The sequence below is a fragment of the Schistosoma haematobium genome, chromosome 6, assembly GCF_000699445.3.
Source record: "Schistosoma haematobium chromosome 6, whole genome shotgun sequence".
Lineage (NCBI taxonomy): Eukaryota > Metazoa > Platyhelminthes > Trematoda > Strigeidida > Schistosomatidae > Schistosoma > Schistosoma haematobium.
The window spans coordinates 22,829,417-22,853,967 of NC_067201.1; the positions used below are offsets into that span (position 1 = coordinate 22,829,417).

The window sequence follows — 24,551 nt, forward strand, 5'->3', positions numbered from 1 at the left end:
CCACTGAATTCAACGCTTTCATAGATGTTCTGAATTTCTCTGGGTTATATTCGCACTGAGTGCGACATACCGAAGTTGTGAGTAATTGAAGAGTTCATACGTCTCCGATCGAATCATTTGTAGGAGTGTTCAATTGAGGTGTCGCAACTTGAACGACAAATGAGATTATGACCGTTGATTAGTGACGTTTTGGTGTACACATTCGAGATTCATGTTTTCAACCTTATGAATTGAATGGAACACGCGAATATGATGCGTGTTGAAAGAGTTCGCATATCAAAGGACATTGTTTTGATGAAATGAATTTGTTGATTTTGTTTCGATAAATCGATATTTGACGTTGTTATACATCTCAATGAAGTTGCACTTCAGTCAATTCTCGATTAATAACTCATCATTTTTACTGTTTAGCTGGCATGTTTACAGTGTTAACGATAGTTTCGGGAGCAGTCATCCTCACTCTGAATTGTGTAATGTGTCTGGACAATGGGTTGGCTAGAACACCGCCAATGGGATGGAACACATGGCAAGTATTCGGCTGTCAGTTGAATTGTCAGAGGTATCCAAACAACTGTCTTAATGAGGATGCAATCAAACGAACAGCCGATAAACTTGTATCGGATGGTTGGCGAGATTTGGGTTATAAATATGTGATACTTGATGATTGTTGGTTAGCAACACAACGTGATCCGATAACGAATAGAATTATGGCAGATCCTTCAAGATTTCCGAGCGTAAGTTAGTGCGTGTAGTGTCTGGAAAATGTGCACAATTTTCTCATTTATTTTGAGCAATATCGGATTATCGAAAATATATTAGCTTTGTGTTTGTATGGCCTCTAATATGATGATATCCTAATGTGGTTGTGAATCATGTAGAGTTTTCGTTAAAATAATCATTGACATTTGCAAATTCTGTTCGCTAATCTCTATGATGCGTTGCACTTCCAGGGTATGAAAGGCCTGGGACAATATTTACATTCGAAAAATCTAGTGTTCGGAGTAACTATTGGTTATGGAACTCTGACATGTTCAGGTTATCCAGGTAGCATGAACTTTCTCGAATTGGATGCAAAGACTATGGCTGACTGGGAAGTGGATTACGTGAAGATGAACTCTTGCATCGGTCGTGATCACGTGAAGCCTGATGGTTTTGAAAAATTCTCTCGACTACTTAATGGAACTGGAAGACCTATGGCGTTCTTGTGTACATATCCTCTATATGAAACACGGTATACAAAACCCAAATCCGTTGACTGGAAGCGATTACAAAACAACTGCAATCTAGTTCGCGCTCTGCCCAATATTTATAGTAGTTGGGGATCTGTATTCAATATTATAGATGAATATAAACTTCGCAATGATATTTTGCCGAAAGTGGCTGGTCCCGGACATTACAACGATCCCGATATGTTAGTCTTGGGAAACAACGGACTTTCGAATGATCAAAAGCGAGCTCATATGGGCATGTGGTGTATGTTCGCTGCCCCACTACTGATCTCAGCTGACATGGACAAGGTGGATGAATTCAGTGCATCTCTGTTACGTAACAAACATTTGTTGGCGATAGATCAGGATAAAGGTGGACATCAGGCGGAATTCGTGAAAACACGAAATGATGTACAGGTGAGTTGATGCATTAGATTGGAATTCTTATACACAAGTCTTGAGATACTTTCCTTTCTGTCTCAATACCACGAAACTTCACTTTAACCTTATCAAAGTAATTGATGTCTATGTGTAAGATGTTTGTCAGTTGAATCTGTTTCAACAACCTGTTGATCATGTCATATTTAATGTACAGCAAACCAGCATGTGAATAGACATTGTTTGTGGAGTTGGTGATAGTGTCGCTCCAAGTATTTCAATGTAATGAGAACGACCTAAATCATTGAATCGGTAATATTTTCAGTAGTCATCGTTGCTTCTTTCTAGTGTAATCACAAAATCCTGACGGCTGTCTTCGAAAACCGATGTTCCGATTCAGCCCTTTAAATTAACACGAAACTAGTAAGCTGTTTAAAATTTGATATGACAAGTTCAATACATTTCAATCTATTTTTCTTCACTAACATCGCCTGTAGCTCTTGTAGAGTTACTGTCGTTCCCAAGCCCTGATAAAGGAGGAGGGTTTTGCATAAGGTTAGCAACTCTATCCCATGGAAAACTAACTCGCTAATGAACGCTCACCATAAAAGATAATTCAAACCAATTAAACTCTGCCCTGGTAGTTAGAAGTTCTTCATTTAGAAGAATTATAATGCTTCATGGTGAAAGCCGAGCTTCTTCGGATGCTACGAGGCCGGTGCTCTTTCTATTGACCAGAGCAATAATTTTTATAGGCACATGGAACGTCCGAACAAGGTGGGAGACCGAGAAGACCAGTCAAATAGCAACGGAAATGAGGAGAAACAACTTGGCAGTACTGGGAATCAGTGAAACCCATTGAACCCAAGCTGGACAACAAAGGGTAAATACGGAAGAGATGCTGCTATACTCCGATCACGGACAGGAAAATGCTCCAGAAACGAAAATGGAGAAAGATTTGCAAATCTGTGTGCATTCGACAAATTGGTCATAGGCAGTACAATATTTCTACACAAACGTATACACAAAGCAACATGGATCTCATCGGACCATACCACAGAGAACCAGATAGATCATATCTGCATCAATAAAAAATTCTGAAGGACAATGGAAGATGTGAGAACCAGGAGAGAAGCTGACACAGCTTCAGATCACCACCTAGTTGTAGCCAATTTAAAAATGAAGCTAAAGAACAACTGGACAACCAGAACTACAAAAGTTCGACACAGCCTTCCTTCGAGATACTGACAAACTCAATGAATTCAAGATAGCTCTCAACAACAGGTTCCAAGCCTTACAGGATCTACTGAAGGAAGAAGAAACTACTATGGAGGACAACTCGGAAAGGTATCAAAGAAGCATTAACTTCAACGTGTCAAGAGGTTCTGGGCCTCAATAAGCAGCAAAATAAGGATTGGATCTCTATAGAAACACTGGACAGGAACAAAGAAAGAAAGGAAGAACAAGAAGACATCAATTAACAACAATCGAACACGAGCAGAGAAAGTCTAAGCACAAGCTGAGTACATAGAAGCAAACAAGCAAGTGAAGAAGAGCACTAGAGCCGACAAGCAGAAATACATGGAAGAACTAGTATCGATGGCGGAAAAAGCTGCAAGAGAAGGAAATATGAAACAGCTTTACGATTCAACGAAGAGACTAGCAGGGAAATATAGTAAACCAGAGAGACTGGTCAAAGACAAAGAAGGCAGGCCAATCACTGAAATTCAACAACAGAAGAACAGATGGGTAAAGTACCTCGAGGAATTCCTGAATAGGCCGACTCCAGTGAATCCACCAGACATCGAAGCAGCACACACAGATCATCCTCCAGGTGTCAATCCACCAACGACGGAAGAAATCAGACCGGCCATCTGACAAATCAAGAGCGAGGAGGCAGCAGGATCCAACAACATACCAGCTGAAGCACCGAAGTCAGACGTCGAAGTTGCTACAAACATGCTTCACCTTCTTTTCAGGAAGATTTGGGAGGAGGAACAAATGCCTATGAACTGGAATGAAGGACACCTCATCAAGATTCCAAAGTAAATAGACCTGAGGCATTACACTACTGTCAATACCAGGGAAAGTCTCCAACAGAGTGTTGCTGAACCGGATGAAAGACGAAGTAGACGCCCAACTTCGAGATCGACAAGCTGGATTCCGTAAGGATGGGTTGTGCACAGACCAAATTGCGACTCTACGAATCATCGTCGAACAATCCAATTACTCTTGATGGTGAAACTCTGGAAGATGTGGAATCCTTCACATACCTGAGAAGTATCATCGATGAACAAAGAGGATCATATACAAACGTAAAGGCGAGGATTGGCAAAGTAAGGGTCGCATTTCTACAATTGAAGAACATATAGAACTCATAACAACTTTCAACTAATATCAGAGTGAGACTTTTCAATGCGAACGTCGAGGTAGTTCTAATGTACGGAGCTGAAACTGGGAGAATTACTACAACCATCATCAAACATGTACAAGTATTCATAAATAGCTGTCTACTCAAGATACTCAACATCAATTGGCCGGATATCATCAGCAACAGCCTTCTGTGGGAGAGAACAAACCAGCTTCCAGCTAAAGAGGAAATTAGGAAAAGACGATAGAAATGGATAGGACATACATTACGCAAGCCCTAAATTGGAATCCTGAAGAAAAGCGGAAAAGGGGAAAGCCAAAGAACACATTACGTCTGGAAATAGAATCCTATATGAGAAGGATGGATGACAAATGGAAAGAGCTGGAAAGGATGTCCCAGGACATGTTTGGACAGAGAATGCTGGTGAGCGGCCTATGCTCCTTCACGAGGAGTAACAGGTGTAAGTAAGTAAGATCTTCACCGATTTTTAGCTTTAGATTCTCCTTCGAATTTGTTGAGATATTTTTTGCTCTGTTGTACTGTCACAGCAAGTGAGATCATTATTGAACTATGCAATATGAAAACATATTCATGGCTTTCCTTCTGAATAACTTCAACCACATATAGTCGGAATCAGGACATTGTGATTTACGTATACGTAGGCTGTTTGGCGAGCTGTGACGCTTACATTAGATTAGGCAATATAATATGACCTCCCATTATTTTATCGGATAATGTATGCACTGTTAATCGGACAAAGTCAACAACATCTATTTTGGAAGAAAATTCAATATGAGCCTATCTGATACACCGGTAATCATTCTCATTTGATAATGTAGATGACTGTTCATCTGACTCTATCCAAAACACTATGCACATTCCAAATCGCAGGACACTACTCTTTCGGTTCTCTAATATTTCTTGCTACTTCTTACTATTGCAAATATCACAGGATGAAATGAAAAATTATTTTCCGATGTAATTAATATCAGCAAGATACCTACATCTGTTCACAAATTTCTTTTCATTTAGTTGTGGATACGAAAATTAAATAATCGTCCAAAGGGTTGGGCAATCGCTTGCATCTACACAAAGGTTGATGGAGGACCAATCAACTTCAGCACAAATCTTGATGAATTCAAATCACAGATGTATACAATATCAGGAGATAAGTTTGAATTACTGGATGTATTCACAGGCGATATATTCAAAGACGTACAATTGACAGAGAACTTTACGATTTCCATCAATCCATCTGGAATTATGATGTTTCGAGTAAATCCATACAAATTGGTTTATTCTTACCAATAAATTGATGGATGTTTCCGTTGTGTGGATTCTGTTAATTTCAGTTCATTTCATATTAGTTCTGTGATTTTGGCTGAACAGTTATTGGATGTGTCATTAGTGAATAATTATTCATGGGATAATGGTAATAAAGTTTATCAATTCAAACTGATTTCATTCAAGAATACTTTGTTTGTTCTTTCTTGTTTGATTATAAAATAATTTTGAGTAATTGGGAGAAAGAGAACTTGTAATAATCAGAGGCAATTCGCGCATACTGCACATAAACACATTAGAGACTGATCAATTGCAATCCCAAACATCAATGAGAAGACTCAAATTAACAAGAGCAAGTGAATTTAAACTTCGCCCGATTACACAGGTAAATGTCTGTCAGGACTCAGTATGTAAGTGAATAACGCGATGGTGTTTGAAGCGAAAGGCAGTGATTTCGAATCCTGAAGTGGACAAAACTACGGTATGAAGGTACACTCGACTGACGAGTCTCGATGAGGATGATACGCTCGTTCTGGATTCTATTGCTAGTCACCATGTTGCATTTATTTCACAATCTTTTTATCACAACACAGGTATCACCTCATCTGAATTCGTGGGTTATTTTCATTTGCGAAAGTATTCGATTCTATGTATGCCATAAAGAGGTTGGCTACAATTGGCGACACGGAGGATCCCACTGCCACATAGTTGGTTTGTTTGTATACTATCCCCTTAAAAGCATGTAGTGTCGAATTTAGGCATAGTTTTAAGGATTTTATGATCACACTAATGCTTGATGGATATCTGTCATAAATAATATTGTCGTCGTCATGTAAACCACTGATGAATCCTAAGCATCTATCAATAGGAATACTACTGTATTATGTTACAACATCATAGCTTACCATGATTTCATTCTTTCCGATGGTTAATTCCTATATTTTTGATTCAAATTCATTGGGCGAATCTTTTGTTAAATTATGTAAGTTAACTAGTAGTGCTCAAGTTATTCGAAATTATCAAGTCAAACCTTGGTAATGATACCTATAGTCTGACAAAGTTCGTCCAAGAGATTACTGAAATACAGTCGTTAATTTCATTGAAGTTTCTTCCGCAATTGAACTCCAAACCGTATCAACCTGCTAACCGCGTGTATATTCTTAGTCTCATTCTTCAAACGTTTTGACAAGTCGACTTGAGAATGTTCAACGTCCAAGATACCAGTCACTTTGATAATGTGTCTATCGCTATAATTAATTAGGTGTCCGGAACACACTAGAACTGATAAGAGAGGAAAATAATCAATGACAATTAAAATCGTGAGCCTATCCAAGTGAATGATTGTCGGTGTTTATTACTGGTAATAGAATAAATAGAGATTTAGGAAACAAACTTGCGTTCAGTCAAAATGACACGTTCCTACAAACACTGGATCAAGTGTCTGAATAACGGTTGACAGATAGTAAAAATTTAATACGGTTTTCTTGACCTCGCAAAATGATCTGACAAAATAAGTCGTACTATTAAAATGTTGACAAAGGCTTACAATAACAATCTTTCTTCATAACATTGATGTGTTTTTCTATGTCTACGTTAAAAAATGCTAATCTGCATTGAATAAACGACAACAATTGTAACAGGTATTATTCCCAAATGATGTCACTCACAATTTGGGAATTAGCTGAATACACGATAATAGGTATTGATTAAAGATAATCGACTGACATGATCAGATATACTAGCATGCATATAACAGTAGTACGAAACAGATCAAGACAACAAGATCTTAGTGATTGCATGTGCAGTGAATAAGACCGTTAAGACTTAGTGTTGTGACTGTATACTGAAGATGTAGCCAAGCTACAGTTTTTCGAGAGATTTTGTGTGAGCATCTATGGTTTTACGTAATTACATAGTCCTGTTAACCCTCGTCGTAGGGCATGTGCTGCTCAATAGCATTCTCCATCCAACTCCGTCAGTTGCCATTCATCCTACTCATGTCTGCTTCCAAATCTCGACGCAGTGGGTTTGTAGGCCTTCATCTTATCATTTATCTCCATGATTCCAAATAAATGCTAGTTTTGTGCTGCAGTTTCATGATTTCCTCAATGTTTGTCCCATTCACTTGCAACGTCTTTTCCTAATTTCCTCTTCAAATGGTAGCTGGTTTGTCCTCTCCCACAGTAGGCTGTTGATGATCGTATCCGGTCAACGGACATTCAGTATCTTACTTAGACCATTGTTTGCAAATACGTATACTACTTTGATGATGGTCATGGTAGCTCTCGACGTTTCGGCTCCATACAGTAGAACTGTCTTGAAGTTCGTATTGAAGATTGTGTCTTTGATATTGGTCGACAGACTGTTGATTTGAGTTCCACATGTTCTTCAACTGTAGGAATGTTGCCCTAACTTTTCCAACCCTCACCTTAACATGCTCATCAGGTCCACATTGCTCATCAATGACGCTGACCAGACACGTGAAATTTCAACATCTCTCAGAGTCTCTCCAACAAGTATGACTCGGTCGATGTTTTCGATGTTGTCCTGCTTCTACTCTTGTGTTTGTTGGGGTTAGAGAAATACAAGGAATGATTTAGATGTAAACAAGCTGACATGGCTAGCCAACACATCATTTTACTATGATATTATAAGTTGTTAATTTCGATATCTTAACTAGCAATACACAGAATTTTCAATTCGTACTCCATCAGTCACGCACAGACCAGCATTCAATTTAGACAGAACTTGTTCTGATAACCGTTACCATGTAACTCTTAACAGTGTATGCATTTCTGAGCATAATACGAAGCGTCAAGCAGTTCATTTCACTGAACCACAAACACATACAACGAATTCGAGCAAAAATGCAAGTGTGAGTGAATGCTGACGAGCGAATACACAGCCAAATTAAAAGTCGAGTCAATTGATAAGATTCAAACATATATAGAGAAGTGAACTATTCATGATCATATATATCGAATTATTATTTCGCTCAATACTTTGTTCTTGTAAACTTTGACAAAATAAACGATACTACGTGTGTGATATGAACCATGTAACAGCCTGCTGAAATCTCTAATCATGCAACAGATTCTGACTTCAACGTCAAACACTTTGATTGATTCTCAAGTTCCAAATTGGAATCAATTCAAAGATTGACATTAGAAGGCCAAGTCAAGCACGAACACTGAAAAACAAATAAACGACCTGTCAACATAATCCTTAGATCAGTTTAAACATCATAAGTAATTCAGTTTGCAGACCCTGATTCATCAGGTTGATAGGGTAGTCACATCCTTCGACGTGTCATAAAACATGTAGTGATAAGAATCATTTAATAAACAAACGATGTTATCTCGATTTAGCCAATGGACTCACTCATCATTCCCAAACGAGAGTCATACACACAAATCATGAACATTTTCACAAGCAAATAATAACTGGGAGAACACCTGGACAAGAAAATCATGTGTTTAAAATGTTACACTTGCAATAGGAAATGTACTGTATTTCATGGGTTCTCGTAATTGTGAGAAGACGAAGAGCAAGCTATGTGATGAAAAGTGATTCACACCACAGCACACATGAACTACTCAGCAGTAGTAAGTAATATAATGGAGTAAACAGAACACAAGAACAGAGAGTGATTGGTATGGAAACAACGAAATGACCAGGTCTTGTTCACTACAATATGAACTTCCATCAGCGATTAGACCCAAAACGTGTATGTTTCGCATCGAGAAATTCAATTGAAATCTAATGGTTTATATTATTACATTGAGATCCTGGGTTCGACCCCTGACAGAAGCATCGATACACACTGCTGTTGAGTGTCATATTGGAGATAAACAGCTATCTACACATTAGTGCTGTTAGTCTCTCAATGGTTCCGCGTCAATTTCCAGGTGCTTTTCTATCCACCTTTGATAGATTGACAATGGAAATAACTATACCGGACGACTGAACTGGGATTATTATCCCTCTCCCAACCAGTTTATCTGACTTATTCTCCACGGCTTATCTTAAATTATGTGGAATATCTTCACACCTCAAGAAGATGGGCTGTCTCTTTACTTGTAAGTGTATCTGAAAAATCCCACTAAACAAAATCTCTAGTGAAGTAACCACTGTTAATACACCCCAAGGGTTGTTCAGGAACAAATTCTTTCCGCTTTGATTTAAAATATTTCACCTGGAATATTCCAGAAGTTTATAGTTCGGATTATTGACGGTTTTAACGATGTATCAAGATGATATCATACCTACTTACTTACACTTGTTACTCTCAACGGGGTGTAGGCCTTCGACCTGCATTCTCCAACCCATTCTGTCATGGGCCTTCTTTTCTAATTCTATCCAATTGTTGTTCATTCTGATATGAGTCGTCCAGCTCCAGTGATTTAAGCACTGTCGTATACGAATGTTACGTCATTCAAACCATCGTTTATTGCACTTTCGATTTAGCTTCTAGTAGAAAATTTGTATATGAACAACGAAAAGGGATATTTTCAGAAACACTTAGAGATCTTAAATAATGATGCTTTCTTTAGACATTTTCGCTAACTGCAAACGTTTTCTTCCCCATAGATACATCTGCATTGAGGATAGGTATAGCTTTTCAACAGAATCGGTAATCTGAAATTTTTATTTCGAGATGATTTCACAAAGTGAACAAAGATATTTTCAGACCCCAACAAATAAGGTTTTATCAGTATTATTGATGGTAAAAAGACTAGATAAATACCAGTTTGCATTCAAAATTCCATAATGCAGCCAACCATCAAGTGTTAAAGTGTATATACCATCCATTTGGTTAACTGTTGCCGAGGTTGAAATGAAAGGTATAAGTGAGTGTTTATAGTATTATGGTCTATTTCGATATTTGTACTGCTCTCATAATAGACCTAATCTTAAAATTGTTGATTAGTCATGATATAACTGCCTCATCTGTAAGATCTTACGTGGAAGTCACATCATCGCCTACACCAACTCATAGCATCATAGCAATTACCAGTATATGATGGAAAACGAGCTTAGGCTAGAGATAGAACAATATATTTAATATGAATAAAATATATAAGACAACATTCAACAGTGATTACTCCTGAAAGGCCGATCCATGCCATTCGATCAATCCGAATTAATGGAATTCCTTCTTCCCGCACTTTCTATCGTTGGGTTTTTCTCCTCGTTAAATGTTAATATCTATTTCCCCAATTTTCTCGTGTTCAGCTCTGAGGATTTTGTGGTTAGGGCCCAACGCTACTATATTCTTATAGTGTCTACTGTAGTACGTAACTTCTAGTCCTTAATCCAAAGTACATGATTCAAATAATTTCTGATAATCTATGAATCTAAATGAAGATAATTTTTATGTAATTTCATATCTCCTTCTTATATAGTTGATCATTATTTGTAATGAATATCATTCAAACATGAATAAGAATGTACAATAATGATTTTGTTATCTTTATGATAGATTTCGAGGTGGAGACCTGTCAAAATTCATACATTAGTATACATCATAATAACAGTGACTTAGAAATTCCTACCGTGACCGAATGCCCTGGGTTCGAGTCCTTGTGCAGGGTCGTAGATGGTCATCACTGAGGATTCCCATAACAGGGTGAGACGGCCATCCAATGCTTCCAGATTTTCAGTGGTGGTCAAACACTGATCCATTTATGATATCAATCTAAAATATTTAAATAACAGGAGTTGTATTCTCATTACAGAAAATGATGGAATTGATTTTAATATTGTCTACGCTTATAGTAAACAATTACCCGGAAGAGTTTCTACAGATCAGCGACTTACCGACCAGATCAATGATGCATAAACCCGTACGAGCAGTCAAAAGTCCTTATTCTTCCTTCTTCCTGCCTAACCCCGCCTGTTGAGTCCAGAACATCAATCTCAACCTCTTCAATATGAATCATGTATTTTAAATATACTGGGTATATATACAAACCAAACAGACTACACATTTGTACAAGATCTAGCCAAAAGTGGTCTTGAATGTGGAAGATAGTAATTGATAGACTGGGCATAACTTAAAGGCGGTAAATCATATAATAATAACCTATAAGTCAAAACAAATCTTGTAATAAGAGGAATATGAATATGCATAGTTTAGTTGCTTAACAATTACGCAATAAAAAATATATGTATAGTACTAGTCTATAAATGGATCTCAACAGTTACTATCCACTATTCTCGTTCGGATATGTTAGGATAGTCGGAAAAATATACCAATAATTATTGTGTTAAGTCTACGGTGGCCTTGGACTGGGACAGACAGCGAAGCAGGGCCAATCAGGGCAATAGGTCGTCCACTACGTGTTTCCGTGTCACAGTCACAGAAGCGATCGATAAATACGCTGCGTATCAAAAACCTGCAGTCACACACCCGTTACAACAGGATATAACAATAAATCGATATTTTCTAGTAGACTTTGACTTTGAATCTTCATGACATAAATCATTCAAAGTACATGAAACTTTAATGTCAAAATCTACTACAACTCATCAACGTGTGCTTAACAACATACTTTCCACTTAACAATAAAATCTACAAACAAATGAAAAAAATGCCAATGGGATCATCGATTCAGAACTTATTACAGAAACAGTGATACAGACTAGAAGCCCCAATTTTACTAGGGATCAAGCCAAAAATATTAATTCTTTATCTGGATGACACAGTATTCATCATCAGAAAGAGTAAGCTAAGAAATACCTAGACTTTAATCAACGTCTTCGATGACATAAATTTACAATGGAATAGTAGTCGAACAATAAATTGTCATTTTTAGATGTGCTGAACCCCAGAAACAATATAGAAAAACTGAGAACTTAAATATATCGCGAGCTAGCAATCCAAGAATTTACACAGACAATTGTGCACACTTACAGTACAAAAAAGTGTATGAAAATACTTGGTAACTATTTTACAAAAAAGTAGCTATTCATGCAACTTCATTGAAAAACATCGGTCGAACTCATTAGGGAAAAACAAAATCGAATGTGGAAATCAATAAACAGATCATTCTCTTTCGTTAACAAAAGGAATATACCAGAAATGTCAACATTAACGAGATCATTTGGTATAAGCATAACAAATAAGACCAGTAAAATCATTTTAATCTTTTCTAAACCAAATGGAAATGACAAAAGAAGATTCAAGTATTGTCTATGAAATAAACTCCTCTAACTGCGAGAAACATTACGTTGTACAAAGTCAGTTCCCTTTCCATAGTCTTTTCTTTATGAACAGTAACTAGATTTCAAACGACACAATGTATCTTGGCTTATATCAAAACATGTGTTCAACCAGAAAAAAATGTTGAGATTTTGGACAGAGGGAATACAGAGGAGGCCAGATAATTCTTAGTGGTTTGGCACTTAGATTTAAAGATGTCACAAGTATTCGGAGTTTGACAACACTCTAACAAGTAACACCTTTTATAATTGAAATGTGCTAACCCAGTCAAATCAAAGGTAGAAAGCGAAGATGTTCGAAGAAATATTTGATAGAATATCGATATATCGAGAAGTGATCAATCTAAGCTGGCTAGCGGTCATAGGAAATGTGAATCACGGCGTGTCCACTCGTGATCTAGTACGGATTCGTGACCGAGTGCCCTCAACTAGGTGAGTCCATTAGAACTAATGCGGTCAGCACTAAATATCAAAGACTTACAGAGCTATTGATTTTGGGGATTTCTTTAACCGCTACAGATTTATCACCAATCAATAAACACATTAAGATCAACTCAGTTTATCAATGAATGAGAGGATTCATGGACGAATTCAAACACTTCCACCTGGAAATTATGCTGATATCATTCAGAAAAACAATGAAAGCTTCATGATCAAATCATTCAAATGACAGAAGACAGTTCACATACATATATTATTGATATAACCACTTTAGAACCTACCTAATCCATTTTTTACAATTGTCAGTCAGCTACAACGTAGGACCAGGAACATATGCGCATCGGTCCAAGTTGCCATGCATCATTAGCAAAATATAAACACCACATTCAAAGAAGTGGTGATAATATATAAAACAAAGATTGCATATAAGAACACAGTACAGGAAGAAAGATTTAGTACGTAGAAAGAAAGATATGAAGCGATTTTAATCTCTTAGTTTAAGGGAAGACAGAGAGTGTATACAACACCTACGCCATTGTGGTCGATTCTGAGCCGTGTCACTCAGAGTCTCCAGCCATTTGTTACGACAGTCACACAGACCCCAACTAAGTAGTCTGCATCTGCCAACATGGCTCAGACCAGAGGTCAGTGACTTCAAGCACTGATGCCACGTTTTGGTTTGACCGCCTCTAACTTTCTTCCAATCATCTCCAACACTAGTCAGTTAGCATTGCGCGTCATGGCAGTCGGTGTTCAGGCATACGTAACACGTGGCCCAACCATCTCAGTGGGTGAAGATTCATAACCTCATCAACTGATTTACCATCATTCCCTAATGCCCTACGTCTAACCTCACTATTATTTGCCCAGTGATCCCATCAGATGTGAGCAATATTTCTAAAGTATCTGTGGTCAAATTCTAGTAGCTTACAAATATAGAAATAATCCAATTCCACGATTATTATTTGATTATTTTATTTCAATGACAAAGTCTATGAAGTAATGAAGCATGAGGCATTTTATCTTATTAACTGCTTACAAGCTTGATGTTCACACTGAGATATGAAACCAATACGTTTTTGCTTCAAATAACTATTTTATTCACTGAATTAATGAGTATAGACAGCTACTAACTTGTCCAGCAGTACTGGGTTCCCATACAGATACACATCAACACATGGATCGAAATATATTTAGCCAAGAAGTCTAGAGGAAAGTGAAACGCACACCATGGATCACCCTGGCAGAAATAATCCACCTTTAATAATCCCAGTATATCTATAAAAACGCCCCCAAATGCCCTGGTGCGACCAAGAGTGGGGAGAGTCCGCTCTCCCTCTCCGAATTCTCTTACATGGCCACGCGTACATAGCCTCTGCCAGGGGACTCCTACTCACTGCATTCACGCAAATCGGGTGTTGTTTACCGAATTAAGAGGACGAAAAGCGAATGTCCGGCACTTTAACCGGATTAGTGGACAAGGAGAGTCCACCTAGGGGAGTTGGAAAACCCCAATTCCGAACCAATCATGCACATGGGCTCCAGGATCCTGAAGGAATAGATGGCATTTGAACCAATCTTTGGTCACTGGCTACAATGGAATTGCATCTCCTTGCGGTGCTCCACTGTCTTGTGGATCAGACCTTTATGTTGAAGGCTCCGGGTGTGGCCTCTAAGAAAACCATCTGCTTCGGTTTGGACACCCGGGCAGTATCACAGCACTTACACAAATCGAATGAGATTTATGTGGCGCATATGTATCTGGTGCCCCCTTGTACCAATATCTATGTGTTCAAATAAATAAATAAAAATAAAAACACAACTAGTCTGGATAGTTCACCGTGAAAATCACAATTTTCTTAAGAGACCATATATTTATGTGAACTGAAATGTGAGATGTATGATTACATTATGTTATTTCGATCCCCGAGATAAATATTCACGAGAAAAACTATTCATAATCCTTTTCAATGTAAAGTGAGATTTACTTTACAGTAATTTTCTATAACTTTATTAATCAAGTATAGATTATAGTCAAGCGGTTATCCGAATGGAATCGATCAAGAATGTGTAACGATCCCAGATGTTTTACCCCTTAAATGTACGAAGACGAAATAATCAAGATAAGAAGTTCATGAGATGAAATAATATTGACCTCAATAGAAATATGAACAGTTCGTAAGCGACAAATGATAGCAAAATAAAGTCAGGAACAACACATAACTGAATATTTACGACAGAATTAGGCTACAGTTTAAGGACGAACCAATGAAATTAAAAACAAGTTTTAGGTCTATACGCGAAGTACATTCATTGATATGGCTAAATAACATCTCGACATTATAGTTGATGTTAGTTCGCGATGAAAACCCTAACTCCTAACTTCCCAATCTAATTCCTCACATTAATGTATAACACTTTTTAACCTAGTAAGGTATTTTACCAACGTCACTTTGTCGTCCATCAAAAATAGTTCATATATTCTAGTCTCACCGAAGACTCAATTATACGATTCCGAACGATTACATACGACATCACTCATATCAAAGCAAGTTCATATAGCGGATCCTTAGATAAATGCTCTGGCATGAAACGACTCGGTTGACAAAACCGAAACAGCAAAATATTGGTCGATAGCTCTGTATCCAATTATCCCATTTAGCTCAAACTATAAAAGTGATAACTAAACTACTCATTATTTTGACAGATGTTTTCCCTTATCCATAAAAACTCACTTTTTCATCTAATCACTTTTGCAGTCTTATGGCAGACATAACTAACTTGAATAGGTTGTCATCCCCCAGGTCGTTATCTGTTACTGCATAATACACCATTCTAAAGTAAGACAGTGGTCTATTAGTTTAAAAATCAACCTCAACCTAGCTAATAGTTGTATCATTGGTATTCACCAGCAGAGAAATATTTGGAGCGAAATGAACTGATTCCTAATTGCACTAGGTTATGTCCACAGATAAGTGTCTAATAATCACAAGTATGTGCTTTAAAGTGCATTCCCAAATAACCACTAATATCTACTATGCTTAATGAATATGTTGTATATTTGTAGCTTTGCTAGGTATGATTTCCTGATCAAAAGTATTGAATGTTGTCAGATATGACATTTCAGTTAAGCGTATTGAATACTGTACTGTTCAAGTAACCATGACGTAAATTGTGATGATTGCTACCAGCAAATTGGCCAGGAGCACCAATGCTGCTTCAGTATAACTAGCAATACATGTGCAGAAATTGTGGGTAATCATACACATGTATCTGACAGTATTATGGTCCATACTCGGAAGTATGTAGAAGTCCTTGATCACAAGTTTGTCATTAATATTAGCTTTTGTGGTCGAGATTCTTTAAAGAAACTTAAAACTTGACTTTATTACTCAATGCATAAAATTACTTTGCTGAAGTAATTGTTGGTGCAATGTAATATATTATACCTACAGTTGATACCTTATCTCACATAGACCCGAGCGTTGTTGCTACCTTAACGTGGTGGTCAGACTTGCTATCGTGATGAACCAGTAAAGCTATACTGGCTGGAACAATCGTCCCTCAAGGGCCTACTACTCCAGACAGGTCGGTTGAAGAGCGGTAAAACTGAAAGCAGCAAACCTAAGGTCTGAGAGCGAAGTCGTACTGCTGACTGTACAGGTGTGGCGGCAGTAACGTGTTCCCTTCAGACAACCAGCATAACAACGATGCTACCTTCCCACGAGGGATGGGGTTAGAAAAGGTCTACCCTAGAAATACACATCTTGTTTTATCCCACGGATATCCGTCTCCGGTGGTAAGGTCCCAACAAGTGTGGAGCTAACACGAAAATTACCCACAAATAGGTCGTGTGTGACTGACCTTAATCAGTTGTCCTTCGTTCACTGAGGTTCTACGTTGTAGCTGACTGACTATCTCATATAGATAAGTGAGTACTATAAATAGGATACAAACCAATGCAAGTTTCTAATAAAATGTTTATTTTTGTATAGTCGTAAAGTACATGTAAAATAATATCTCATGTTCAATAGTGATTTCCTTGACGATATCTGTAGTCTGAATAACCATCTCCTGAAAAATACTTGTGATTAAAAGTAGAGAACTTACCTGAAGGCCTGATTGGTCCTCTTACACTCGTGCCGTTGTGAAAACTATCATATGGCTGATTAAAATCTGGTCTACTTGGACCTGAATTGTACCCTACATCTTCCGCATAATTTATATCATCATATTCATATTGCTGAGGAGGAAAGTTGGCGTATTGTGACCCTTGATGGCCTCTACTACTGTGAACAGGAGGAGATCGACGACTAGGAACTGGTGCATTGTTATTCTACAAATAAATAATGCAATTCCAACAGTGACTTACTATGCGAGACGAAGGAGAGATTCCCTTAGGGGTGGATGCTAAGAAAAGTTCGATGTAACGAGGCCCAATTTTTTCACGATCCTTCTTCATTGCCTCCTTCGCTTCATCATGACTGGCAAAATCCACAACTGCCTCTCCGGTGGGTCGATTAGCCTAAAATATAAAAAAGAGATTTGTTATTAAGGCACAAGGAAAGAAAGTAACTAAGATGTATGACGGCAACTCACCGCATTGAATTTTATCCGAATGTTGACTGGTTGTAAAGGAGAAAGGAAACGATTAATATCCTCTTTGGTCGCTGAGTATGGCAACCCTCTCATACGAACAGAATGCCCAGTCAAACTTTGTGGATCATCATATTCGTAATGTCCGGGTGGCCCGAAATTAGATCCTTTTGAGGGAGAAGGTCCTTCGAAGCCTCTGGGAGGAGAACTGTATCCCGGGTGTCCGAAAACATGTGGTGGTCGACCATAGGGCGTAAATCTTCCTGGAACTGGACCTCTGTTTGGACCTGACCCGTTTGGACTAAACGGGGGCGCATCATATCCTCCTCGGGAACCTCCATGATGACCCGTACCACCGGGATGACCATCACGACTTCCTCGACCGAACATCGGTCCTCGACTGGAAGCACGGCTTTCTAAATATGTCATCTAAATTACTGTTTGGAAACTTACGATTTATTTCCATTTGGCGCTGTATGGTCGTGTTAGCCTCCATCATTGTACTTTCAAATATTTCAATGTATCTGAAAAAAAGAACAACTGTGATGAAGTGAACCACCTGGAACAATAAATTTTATGACAATTAACTGACAAGTTGTTGACTTAAGCAAATAAATATTAAGCATCCCATACGACGGACCATTACGTAAAACATTAATAATAATACCCAAACCTCCCATCCAAACCCGAAAATATGCACCTGTGCCCTATCTTCTCCATATGTTTCTCCTTTGCCCGAGCTAGACTTTCAGAAGATGTGAATTGGACATACGCTTCCCCCGTGCAACGACCCATATGATCCACCAATAACCCGATACCGTTGGGAGCTATTTCCAGGCCTGCCGATCCCAAGAATTCATAAAACCCGAGAAATTAGGAAAGGAATGAAACAAATAAAACGATCAGACGTGTTATACTAAACAAGTTAGTAACAGCCTAAGATAAGCTCCTTATTTGACCAAAAGTAGCTGCAATCAGTAAAAGCGAAAAAAACTATTAGAATGGGTTTAAACTTTCACAAATATATTTGGCTAACTGACAAGACGTATATATATCGTTTTAGGGTTGCTATACAGCCAGTAATAAGTGGTGGGTCAAGAAGTGGTTCCGTATTAATGCCTATTGTGCTGTTGGTCAACAAATGTAGTTAACATAACACATTGACAAAAACGATGATTAATTACGGACTATCTTCGGTTAGAAAACCATCTTACATAATGCAGACACTACTATCTTTACTTTTTGTCTACCAATTTCCTTCTATTATGTTGTTGCAGTAATTCAGACTGATATATATTTGTGCGACGCTCCGTTTTGCTAATTATTGATTGGCAATTACACTGAAAAAATCCAATTAATATCTTGTTGACTACATGTTTACCATACCTTTTCTAGCAAGTCTTGAGAGTTGGATCCGTTGTTGATGTTTACTTTTTGGAAGTCTTCTCGTAGCACTAAGCAACAATGCCAGAATGTTTGAAATGCGCTCCTCTCCCTCTAAATGCAAGTTGTTACTTCAGGACTGGTCTGCGTCAACACCTGAACTAAGGGTAGGGAGTGAAGTAGTCGAGCGCGTCGACAACTTCACTTGTCTTGGGAGTCTGATCAGACCAAATGGGTTGGTGTCTGACGAAACCTCAACACGAATTCGAAAAGCTCGTTTGGCTTTTGCCAACTTACGTCACCTATGGCGAAGGCGAGATGTCCGTCTATCAATAAAAAAACGAGTACACTGCGCGGCAGTTCGTTCTGTTTTACTTTACGGCCGCGGAACGTGGCTGTTAAGAGTTGAAGATATTCGTAAGCTACTAGTATTTGACCACAGATACTTTAGAAATATTGCTCACATCTGATGGGATCACTGGGCAAATAATAGTGAGGTTAGACGTAGGGCATTAGGGAATGATGGTAAATCAGTTGATGAGGTTATGAATCTTCACCCACTGAGATGGTTGGGCCATGTGTTACGTACGCCTGAACACCGACTGCCATGACGCGCAATGCTAACTGACTAGTGTTGGGGATTATTGGAAGAAAGTTAGAGGCGGTCAAACCAAAACGTGGCATCAGTGCTTGAAGTCACTAACCTCTGGTCTGAGCCATGTTGACAGATGCAGACTACTTAGTTGGGGTCCATGTGACTGTCGTAACAAATGGCTGGAGACTCTAGCTGTTTCCATGAAAATCTTTGAAGACTATGTCATAAAGTAGTGAATTCATCTGGATGTATAAATAAACAACCTGTTCCTAACTGCTTTCCCCAAGTTTCAGTTTATTATCATTATATTTATATGAACACATAAATATTTGTACAGAGGCACCAAATACATATGCGCCACACAGGTCAGTTGATTTGAGTGTGGGCTATGATACTACCCGGGTGCCCAAACCGAAACAGAGGGTTTTCTTAGGAGGCTACACCCGGAGTCTTCGACCTAAAGGTCGAATCCACAAGGCAGTGGAGCAACGCAAGGAGATGCAGTCCCATGGTACCTGGTGAGCAACGATTGGTTCATACGCAATCTATTGCAACAGGATCCTGGAGCCCATGTGCACCATTGGTTTGGAATCAGGGTTTTTTCAACTTACCTAGGTGGACTCTCAGTGTCCACCAACCTGGTTAAAACCTCAGGACATTGTAAAATGAACGCCAATGTGAACTTTATCAGTACTTCCTAGAGTTGCTTAAATAATTTTGGACATTAATTAATATTGGATTGCTTGATGACACTAAGACTTGAAGACTAAATACCATTGTGAGCTGTAATGCAGCAAGTGTAGTTCAAACCTAGATGAGCAGACAAGCATAAGCTTGAAGTACTAACAGCCGAGAGGTTCATCATAGACAAACTAGAGTTGGGTTTTCTGATTAACTAAACTTAGGTGCGGTTAAATATACGGAATGTGTCATTAAGCTAAGAGTAACTGGTGACTGACATGTCGTTCAAACTCGTACGACCAGTCGAAATACCAGAAATGAAAAATGCTATTTTATAAGAACAATCACACTGTGAGCACAACAGGCCTAAATACGAACTTTCTCATTGATTAATAAGCAGTAACACTTTCCAGAATTTATTTGTTTATTTGAACACAAATATTGATATAAAGAGGCACCAAATACATATGCATCTGGTTTGTGTGTGCTGTAATACTACCCGGAGCAGACTCCCCTCACTCGGCCGTGCCATGGTATTTGAGGGCAGTTTCTAGAAGGCTTGTTTTTCATAAAGACAAAGGATCCTATTGTTCAAAGATTACCGAAACTCGGAGAAAAACTAGCTATTTACAAAAGGCAGAATAACACTGAATTTGTTGCCTGATAAATATAGTGATTAAATCTGTTTAAGAACACACTTTACAGACCGCAGAAACGGCTACTATGCATTAGTCAAAACTACGAAGAAATGAGTCAGGGAAAAAACATCAGCTACCTTCAGGCAAACAGAGAGAAGTATTTCGATGGACGGAACAGAAAACGTTAGGTTTCAAACGGCGTATTGTGCATATATGCTAGGGATCAAACTTTGGTGCTCAAACATAAAGTGAATCTAACTACCAAACCCTCTATCTATCAACGTATAGAAGCGGCCAGTAAAATACAACCACTCTACTGAGTGAGTTAAAATTTCCGGAGTCCAAGAAACAACTACATATAGTGTGGAAAACAGAAAAATATGATCAACACCAACTTACTGTCTTTGATAACACGAAAACTTACATAACGCTACCTACAATGACACGATAATACTGATACATCATTACTGCTAATGCTCAATAATTTGATACCCTAAGCACAACTTAGCGATGCAACGAATATTGGACAGTTACAGAATGACCATGTAAAATACTTCAGTTGAAAAGTAGGATTCCACACGTACTTAGTAGCTCCGAACTTAATGAAAAATTATCAAGGTATCATACTTATATAAAGTCATTAGTAAGTGTGGAGGACAAAAACAAGCAGCTTTTGGCCTAAAGATAATTGCGTATAAGTAAAGCAGTAGCACCACAATGTGCGAGATACATTATGTAAGTTCTAGAAACTAACGAGACGTGACCAAATCAAGGTAACCTTTGTGAATGTCCGTTCTACGGATCTGAAGCTACTGCAGACTAGATAAAAACAGCGATCTTACAATCTATTGTTAGTTACTACATTTAACTACAAACCGATAGTCAAACAAACCGTGAAAACGCACTTACATATGCATTTAGATTATGTGGTCAGATGTTTTGACAATGCTTTGTGTCAATAGCGAAGCGTTTAAGCGCTGCGATTTTAGCTGATTCCAGTTGGTGATTAGAACCGTAAATCTAATTCCAAACACTATCATTTGTAAACCATAACCCTTATTTTTCACATTGCTTATGTAACCCTTGTGTAGCCCTAGTAACTAAGTGGACATTCCCAAGTCTACTTAGCGCCCATAAATTAGTCCCACCGACTAAGCATATCAAGTACAATTAAAAATATCCAGAACAGAAAATACTCTAAAACTAGTACTGACTACTAGTTCGCAAATACCTATTTCTGTAGCCTGTTTATACGAAGTTCTACGTTAGCTACGAAGAATAATAGAAAACGCTTACCTTCCCGTATATAATATAAACTAGTAAGAAGCAGACGACCAAGGATTACTTACCGTTAAAAAAGGCATATATCTCCTTTTTCTCAGTATCGTACGGAAGACCACGTAACCTAACAACATGTTCCCTCCGATTTGGCGAGTTGAAAGGTCTGCATCCCATAGCGTTATTCAATTCCTCAGAGCATGAGTCAAATACTTTCCGGATTATTGGGTAGTCGTAAGTTACCTTCAATATAACGGCGACCCAAATGTTCATTATGATGAGTCATAGCTTTCTGTTTATCATCTCTACTTTCCAGTTCGATAAAAGCTTCTCCATTAGAACGGCCATTAGACCCTTGAGGAAAATATATGCCACGCTTTCCACCTCTTATCCTGCAATCTGCAAGAAATCAAAACACAGGCAACGGAAATACCGTTGAAAAAACTGATTATATCATCCGCATTCGCTGAGAAGGGAAGACCCCTGATACGGACAACAAACGACATCACAAGCCCGCAATCTAATCTTACAATATGGCGCGGTACGACTAACAGACCTTGACACCTTTAAACAATTTTCGCTCTTCAGTAGGAAGAACAGAATGGCAATCAATCTATGTTAATCCTTCCGATTTGGATTACTATGGATATAAAATTTTGCTTCGAGTTTATCAACGGTTTGTACTGATATCATGTCTTCTAGTAGCGAATCGCAGTAATCCACTCCTTGATATGAGAGACGGGATCCCAGACGTAAAAAACTTGACCGCGCTTTTTGAATTTTCTTAATACATTCTCTCAGCTTATCAGTGATATGAGGGGATAGGACGTATTATTGCAAAGATCATTGTTCAGCATACGATATGCCAGGTTTTAAATTTTCAGTCATTTGAAATCAGCTAAACAGATGATTTTGCTACAGTTGATAAGTCATTCACATAAAGTAAAAAACAGACTGAGGGATGCATCTTGATAAGTATCACGCTGTATGGAATCTCACACTGATAGAGTCCCACATATCGGTACTTGTTTTCCCCAATTATTGAGAGTCACTCATCAAATTTATGATTTCACAATGGATCCCGGAAGTTTCCAGTTATAATATAAAACCCACGTGAGAGAAATTTTCAGAGACTTTACTTAGATCTGTGAAAACTACATGCACCGGAAGATTTTTATCCCTCACTGCAGCTCAATCTCCACTTAAAGTAAAAAGATTTATCAAGTAGGACAGGCCTTTCCTAAGGGCACGATGTTCCGTGAGTTGAAGATTATTCCCATTGTAGGATCCAAACTACGGTTTGAATGTTGAAGAATAGCCTTCCGGGGACTTTAGACACGCGCACTTTCCCGTCGAAATCAGATCAAGTAATCGGGTAAATAGCGGTTCTAAACAAATATTATCACCCGGCTATTCAACCAATGATTGTTCAATCAATTAAATCAATCACAACAAATGAACGTTATTCTATCCTGACTGGATAGATCACACACAACAGGAGGAACAAATCAAGAACAAGTGTCAAGTAAAACAACGCAGATGCAGTTCAGGAAGAAACACAAACTTAGTGAATGTGTAATAAAAACAAAAACTATAACAAAAATACAAATATTAACAATTCAAATGTAATCAAAATACAACAATATACAACTAAGGGGATCAATAGGAACAAAGTACAAATATATACATGGAGGGATTTTCACCAACACACAAAACCTTCAAAATGGATCTTACACCGATATATATATATATATATATATATATATATATATATGAAAATGGCCATTCGAATATTCTTTTTCATCAGTTCTTTGACTAAACTGGTCATACTAACAGGACGACAGTTACCAACTAAGTCTGTACTACCCAACAGATTGCTGCCTTTTTTCAAACTTTTCGCTGTTCAGACTACCTCAAGGACCTTTCAAACAGTACTCTCAAAGGTTCAGCGATTACGTCTATCAGGGCTGTCATAATCTTAAGACGAATATCGTTAGGACCACTAGACTTATCTGATTGGGACGTTAAGGTAATCGCAGGACAGCTCCTTTCTCAACGACCACAAGACCAATCGACAAGTGGACACCTTCACCATTAACTGCTGGTCCTTCACCCTCTCGGCATATAACCTTTTATTAAAGTCTTCCCATGCAGCTTCAACCTTCAATACCTCATTTCATGTTATTTTCAACGGATTTCCAAGTATCAAAAGCGGTGTGATCATATCAGTTCACTGAGTTCGCCTCCTTGCATACGAGAACAGTCTTTTTGGACAATTTTCACAATTCCTGACCAATTATTTTTTAAACAAAAGTTCGGCCTTACATACCAACTCTTTGATAGGGTTTCTGTTCCCGCAGTAAATAGATTTGTACTGTTCAGAGGCTGTGGAGATAAACATACTTCAATGCATTTTCCTCGAACTAGGAAAATTTTCAACCCGTATATTTATCCATGATGAATATTTATTCCGT

At 38.2% G+C, this 24,551-nt stretch overlaps 2 protein-coding genes across 4 annotated transcripts; one reads left to right on the forward strand and one right to left on the reverse strand.

Annotated features, from left to right (window-relative positions):
- The first annotated feature begins 328 nt into the window (after window positions 1-328).
- MS3_00000638 (uncharacterized protein) lies at window positions 329-5,648 on the forward strand. 2 transcript variants are annotated; one of them, XM_051208334.1, is made up of 2 exons: window positions 329-734; window positions 4,990-5,648. In XM_051208334.1, exons 1-2 carry the CDS (start codon window positions 417-419, stop codon window positions 5,266-5,268), a joined length of 597 nt encoding a protein of 198 aa, XP_051065796.1. In that variant the 5' UTR covers window positions 329-416; the 3' UTR covers window positions 5,269-5,648. The 2 variants fall into 2 exon arrangements, with proteins under 2 accessions (XP_051065796.1, XP_051065795.1); XM_051208335.1 differs by lacking the exon at window positions 4,990-5,648 and adding an exon at window positions 951-2,065.
- Window positions 5,649-9,678: 4,030 nt separating this feature from the next.
- HNRNPH1_1 (Heteroproteinous nuclear ribonucleoprotein H) lies at window positions 9,679-22,743 on the reverse strand. Of its 2 annotated transcripts, XM_051217155.1 has the most exons (9): window positions 22,511-22,743; window positions 22,321-22,476; window positions 22,149-22,289; window positions 18,203-18,341; window positions 17,956-18,026; window positions 17,506-17,918; window positions 17,279-17,431; window positions 17,017-17,242; window positions 13,988-16,980 (listed from the first exon to the last, which is right to left on the reverse strand). In XM_051217155.1, the coding sequence occupies exons 1-9, from the start codon at window positions 22,581-22,583 to the stop codon at window positions 16,934-16,936; spliced, it is 1,419 nt and encodes a 472-aa protein (XP_051065798.1). In that variant the 5' UTR covers window positions 22,584-22,743; the 3' UTR covers window positions 13,988-16,933. The 2 variants fall into 2 exon arrangements, with proteins under 2 accessions (XP_051065797.1, XP_051065798.1); XM_051217154.1 differs by lacking the exon at window positions 13,988-16,980 and adding an exon at window positions 9,679-10,939 and having other exon boundaries at window positions 18,203-22,743.
- Window positions 22,744-24,551: the final 1,808 nt, after the last annotated feature.